The sequence below is a fragment of the Lactuca virosa genome, chromosome 2 (assembly GCF_052849685.1).
Source record: "Lactuca virosa cultivar CGN04683 chromosome 2, Lactuca_virosa_CGN04683_v6, whole genome shotgun sequence".
In the NCBI taxonomy this organism is placed as follows: domain Eukaryota; kingdom Viridiplantae; phylum Streptophyta; class Magnoliopsida; order Asterales; family Asteraceae; genus Lactuca; species Lactuca virosa.
In genome coordinates, this window is record NC_136427.1 from 30,099,025 (window position 1) to 30,105,761 (window position 6,737).

The window sequence follows — 6,737 nt, forward strand, 5'->3', positions numbered from 1 at the left end:
TTCCAACGACCTAGATTGGATTTTTATAACATTACACCACTAATACACTCAAAGGGGGTTGGTCATAGTCTTTGGAGCTCAAGATCTCATAAAGTCTCCACATTTTTGGGATAAAACCCTAAAATACTCTACTATGATGCACATAACAAAAGAGTGCGAGCGTTTGAAGCTTTATACCTCTATATGAAGCTTCCAACTCAGATATGCTCAGATCCAAGAGCCTAGACTCCCACTTCTTCTTCTCCAAAGCTTTCTCTTCTCTTCAACAACACATAAGAACTCTCAAAGGCTCTCATATGCACTCACAAGCTCTAAAAGGAGGGTTAGGGAATACTTATGGTTTGTTGTCTGAGAATGGTGGCCAGAAATGAGGCCATCATATCCTTTATATAGGGGACTCACCCTAAATTAGGGTTTTCACTTTGGGCCTAGTACGACCAACGTACCCTCTGGTATACCCAACATACTAGGTGGCTTCCGCGTCAAATGCACGCTTATGAGTACGTTGAGCGTACACTCTCGTACGCCTTGCGTACTCATTCACCACCTTTTCTCAATAAAGGGCTAAAATGGACAAGTGCTCAAAGATCAAGGGTTACAAGGTATACCTGGACCTGGGATGTTACAACATTGACTTTGCCGAGGGTGTTGACCTTGACGATGACTTTGACCAATGTTGACCCTAATGGGATTATGAGTATGAAAAGGGTAATTGAAGGAAAGGTTTATGCGTAGACGGTTGAGTGGATTGATTTCAAAGCAGAGGACAGTTCAGCAACTACCCAACATTTGAGGTGAGTTACCTTCCAGTAGAGGTGGGTCTAAGGCACCAATGTCGGCCCACCAGTAGGTGATTATGTTTGAGACGATTGTCTTTGTGATAATTGTTTGGTTGCCTCTATCTGGTATGCTCTATGTGCTAGGATGAGATCGTATATGTGTTAGTAGTAGGAGGGATGGAATAGTCCCCTGATACCGGTCGAACGATACCGAAGGGGTAGACAATACTCATGCATTCCTAGCAGTATGTTCATGATATGTTATTATGTGGTAGTGGTAGGGGTGAAATAGTTCCCGTAACCGGTTGAGATAAACCGGAGAGGTAGGTCGGACACCCCGGTATGTCTGACAGGGGTAGGTTGAGCACCCCGGTATGCTCAGCAGGGTAGGCCGGGCACCCAGATATGCTTGGCAGGGGTAGATCGGGCACCCCGGTATGCCTGACAGTATGTTATTTATATGGTATGTGGTATGATGGGGGAACTCACTAAGCTTCGTGCTTACGGTTTACAGTTTTGGTTTCAGGTACATCTTCCTCAAGGGGAAAGGAGCCGGCTTGACTGCAGCGCGTCACAACACCGTTTTTCCACATTATGATTGCTCTTGGGATTGTACTCTGACATTATTATGATCTGCGTTAAGACACATGACTTACCGGTTTTATTATATATGATATGCTGATGACATTTTCCATGATCTGTTTTATGAATCTATTAACTTAAAAATGAAATTTTTGGTCTCGGATTTTGGGATGTTACATGCACCCTATTGAAAGTTGGGTTCCTTTAATTTAAATATTTAAATCAGGATTATGATCCAAGAACTGAAGCACCCACAATTTCAATTTGAAACCCAATTGAAGATACAGAAAAGAGCAATGCATTCAAAAAGTACAAACTTTTAATACAGTTAACAAAAATGATAGAAAAATCATTAACTAAAACTCATATCTCCACACAAAAAATCGAGAACACATAAATTATAGAGAGAAAAAATCGAAACACCATGAAGCAAAACCTAAGAAATCATGAAGAAACTCAAAAAACGATAATTTTGACCTAAAATTGTAACGCTCGGTTCCTAGGTAAATTCATTAAAAACCTAAATGTTTTTTTTGTTAATTGTGTATTTACGTTAAGCGTAAATAAGGTACGCAGGGCATACCTTGTCAGCCTTGGACACGGGGCTAACCCTCCTGGTTTGTTGGGCGTATCTATAGTACACTGGGTGTACTTGAGCATGAGACAAACCCTAAATTTTAGGGTTTGGACCCTATTTAAACACTTTATAACCCCACCCTAACACCTCTATTATAACCGGCCTCTTTCTCCCCGAAGCAACTTCTATAAAACCCTAACCCCTTTTTAGAGGATATTGAGTGTTGTGTGTGTTTTGGTGTGTGTTGGGTGCATCTTGAAAAACAAGAGATCATTAAGGGATGATTAGTTTTCTTGGAGCTTGAAGGTCCATCACTCTCTTCACCTTTGCAAGCTTCTGTAGGTATAAAGCTTCAAACTTTATGACTCCTTAGCTTAGATCTAGATTTGGGATTATGTTTGGTATGCTTTTTGCCCCTTTGTTTGTTTTTTGTCAGTAGAAGTTACTCTAGAACTTGTTTTGGTCATTTCCTGGTATTTCTGGAGTTATAGAATCAGAAAAATGGCATCTTGATGGGTTAAGCTCAACCATTCATGAGTTGATGGTCTTAATATGAAGCTAGATGTTAGAAATGCAAGTTGGGCCTCTTTGAGCCATGCACAAGCATCAAGTTGATGACTTTATCATTTAAGACATTTCCCAAGAACTAGATCTGTGATTTGGATGTTTGGACTTAAGGAATTAAGTGCTTAATGGAGTTTTTGGCAATCAGGGGCATACATTAAGCGTATATAGGCGTACGCTCAGTGTAACGTGTTGTAGTCCCATTTGCTTTGCTTTGAAAACTTCTACATTGGGCATAACAAGGTGTTACATCGGGCGTACTCACCAGATGGCCTTTTGGGCCTTAGGTCTTTTGGTCCATTCTTGGGGCTTAGGTCTTTTGGTCCATTCTTGGGACTTAGTTCTTTTGGGCCATTAGTAGGCGTTGGGTCATGGCTTGTTGGGCATATAGTAGGAAGGATAAAAGGGACTTTTACCCTTTGCTATAGGAATTATGATTTGGACTTTCATTTGTTACCCTAAATAGTGACTAGGGTTGGTTTTAATATGTTCAGTGTGAGGAGTCGTGGTAGCAGCAACCAGAGAGTGTGATTTCTGCATCTTCAGACTGGGGTGAGTTTCCTCGCTGTATTTGTGGATCCAAGGCACTAATGTCGGCGCATTAGATTATGTTGTAGAATTGTAGTGATTTTCGTTACACTTATGGATATGTCTGTATGTGGTTGTTGTCTTTGTGACTCTTTCTAGTATGAATGTATGTTTAGCTGTAGGGGTGAAATAGACTCGTACTGGTTGAAATATATCGAAGGAGTCGGAAGGGACTCAGAGAGTTAGAAGGGACTCAGGGGTAAAATGAACCCGTTGTACCTTGTATGCTATGTATGATATATATATATATATATATATATATATATATATATATATATATATATATATATATATATATATATGATGTATGGTATGTGGTATTTGAGGAACTCGCTAAGCTTTGTGCTTACGATTTATGTTTATGTTTTAGGTACTTTTGGTTCAAAAGGAAAGGGCATGGCCTGATCGCAGCTCATCCACCCATGTTTCCGCAATTTTTAAGATTTTGGGATTTGTACTCGGATACTATTTTTACAATGGCATACTTTGATGGTTGTTTGAGATATTTGATGAATTTTGGTTGATTTAAAAAAATGAAATTTGTACTTATATTTTTGGAATATTTCAAAAACCCCTAAAATGCAAGACAACAAAAAATGGTAGAAAAAAGAAAAGCAAAATGGAGACTCCTTGTTACTGTTTTCTTACCATTAAAGTCTTGAGTGGAGAAAAAGGCCCACCGGAGAGCTTGAATACAAGTAGAAGAGTGTTGTGTTCTAAATGACATAAAGGGAATCAATCACCATTTGTTAGAAATAAAGATAGATTAGTGAGTATGCATATGGAAGAAGAAGAAGATGATGATGATAGTAATGGTAATGGTGGCCTCTCAAATTAACATAAAATAAAGGGAATCAGTCACCATTTGTTAGAAGGATGCACCCTTGTTTTGGTGTATTTCATTAGTGTTTAGTATAGAGAGAGATTTGTAGGGTTGTATGTGTGTGTGTGTGTGTGAGAGAGAGAGAGAGAGAAAGGCCCTCAATTTTTTTAATAAAATTTAAAATTAAAGAGAAAAAACATAAAATACGTATCAAAAGGACATTTAGTCTTTCCAGTTTTACGAGGCACCAAAATCACAAACAAACATTGTGAAAAGGACAACCAATTTGAAAAAGTTGGGGTTTAGATTAAAACCTAGAATACTTGTATATCATAGGATCATTTTTGCAGTTTTGTCTAAAAACAATTCATATGTGATAAAATCAAATATATTATGCATGGCTTTAACATCTAGTTAGGCTTTCAATTAGTCGGTTGTTCTAACAAGAAGCATTTATAAGGTAACATAGAAAATATAAAAGAAATGATGATAAAAATAAAAAAAATATTAAATAATAAAAATAATAAAAACTTTTAAAGTATAAAAATAGCTCACCTTTCTTGATATAAAAGTAGAAACAAAACCAAGAAGGTACACCATTTCTTTTTGACTTTTTACAAAATTAAATGCTAAAACATAAAATGTAAATGGTATTTTAATTAGTATTTTTAGTTTTCCGATGGATCAACATCACAAGTAAACATGATTAAAAGGACCATTAATTTGAAAAGTTGGGGTTTAGACTAAATTACAAAAAAATTGCATAGTAAAGGGATAATTTTTGGCTTTTTGCAGTTTTGTCTATAAAAAAAATTCCTAGTGATAAAATTAAATATATTATGCATGACCATAACATCTAATTAGGTTTTTAATTAGTTGGAGGTTCTAACAAGAAGTATTTATAAGTTTACATAAAACAAAAAAAAGGAATGATGATTAAAAAAAACTTTTAAAGTATAAAAATAGTCCACCTTTCTAAACCTACAAGTAGAAACAGAACCAATAAGGTCCACCGGTTCTTTTTGACGTTTTACAAAATCAAACACAAGAAGACAGACGGTCCATCAGTGCCCAAATTAATTTCATAATCAACGTTTCAACGCTCCATGTGCCAGATGATGGTATCTTAAATATTCTTTTCACGCTTGTGTCTCCCTTTATATAATCCCCTACAAATTCACATACTGAACAACCTCCAGAAACCAAAATGTCAGACTACTTGTCTTTTGAACTTCAAGTGGAAATCATTAAAAGACTTCCAGTTAAGCCATTGCTTCAATTCAGATCTGTCTCAAAACGATGGAAGACTTTGATCAACAGTTCTAAGTTTATTGCTACTCACACGGTTGGCCAGACTCAACTGAACCGTCTTCTTGTATGGTATGAAGATTGCTATGTAGATCTTGGAAAGACTGGGAAAAAAATTGTTTCATTTGTTAATGATGAAACTTTAGAGTCAATTTTTACTCGCCAGGAGATTGATCCGACTACTCTTGGGCTTGCTAAACATTACAAGGATTTACGAGTGGTTGGCAGCTCTCAAGGATTGTTGTGCTTGTACGATTTTGAGCGAGATCATTCTTGTTATAAATCTGCAACAGCGATGGTTGTTCTTTGGAATCCTTCTATTAGAAAATCCATTGGTGTAGTTGTTCCTCGTGTGTCAGGGTGGGGATTTCGTCATACTGTTCTTGGTTTTGGGGTTTGTCCTATCACCAGTGATCCTATGATTGTCAAGATTACAAATGTTAGCATGGAAATGAGAAATAGTACTGGCGTCCATTGGGCAGTTGAAGTTTATACATTAAGCACAGGTAGTTGGAGAATTCCTACAAGCAAACTGCCTGATAAACCTGTTACAGTTAGATGGAATCCGGTTGTTATAGATAAGTTCATTTATTGGTTTGCTTTTCATGGGATTGAGGAATTTGTTAAATATGGGGTAGATGCAAATAAGCTGATTTTGTCATTTGATATGACTACTCAAGAATTTACTCTGATAGACTTACCAAACTGTTTTTCACATCAAGCTTCCATGGAATTTTCCATTTCTAAGTTAAAAGGGTCACTTGTGCTGCTTGAATACAATACAAACAATGAGAAACGAGACTGTGTCATATGGGTGATGACTAATGGTGTTTCGAACTTGTTTTCAAAGTTGTGTGCCATTAACGCACCATATGCATCTATAAAGATTTTGGGATTTATGAAGAATGGTGGTCCCATGATGGAAACACAAGATGAATTTGGAGAACCAGCTGCATTTGTATTCTATGATCTTTGTTCAAAAGACTTTAATCATACTGCTATTTACGCAAAAGGTGGTTCATTTTTTGTTGACTCATACATGGAAACCCTGCTTTTGCTTGATCACCCAGATTCTAGTGTTTTTTCTATCACTAACTGAAGACAAGCCGGTGGCTGCATTGAAAAAGCTGGAGCAAATAAGCAATTCGTTTATGAGCAGCCAAGAAAGATAATACATAAAGTATTCTATTTCAGGAGGAAGAATCCAAGCTTCCAAACTAGTAGTAACCGTTTTCTTTTTGGGTACCATTTTCTCAGTGTGTTAATGTTGAAGTTAAATTCCAGGTTTTAATTCATATGGGTTACCATGCATCGATGTGACAATTCTACAATAAATGCAACTTAATCTTTACTATATTATTAAGGACATTGCCTGTTTCTTGAAATTTAAGAGGTATACTTATTACAACATATAGTACAATCTTATTAAGCTTACAAATGAAAGCGTACCTCTATCTCTACATGTTGGAAACACTAAACCCTAGCCCTCCTCGACACAACATCTCGCCGTCAAACC

General features: G+C 36.8%; 1 protein-coding gene across 1 annotated transcript; it reads left to right on the plus strand.

Annotated features, from left to right (window-relative positions):
- The first annotated feature begins 5,120 nt into the window (after positions 1-5,120).
- Positions 5,121-6,320, plus strand: LOC145157336 (putative F-box protein At2g02030). The gene has a single exon (XM_079076393.1). It carries the CDS (start codon positions 5,121-5,123, stop codon positions 6,318-6,320), a length of 1,200 nt encoding a protein of 399 aa, XP_078932519.1.
- The last annotated feature ends 417 nt before the right edge of the window (positions 6,321-6,737 follow it).

Excerpts from the sequence above, each read along its gene's own strand:
- LOC145157336 (XM_079076393.1), top strand. The coding sequence starts at position 5,121 with ATGTCAGACTACTTGTCTTTTGAACTTCAAGTGGAAATCATTAAAAGA.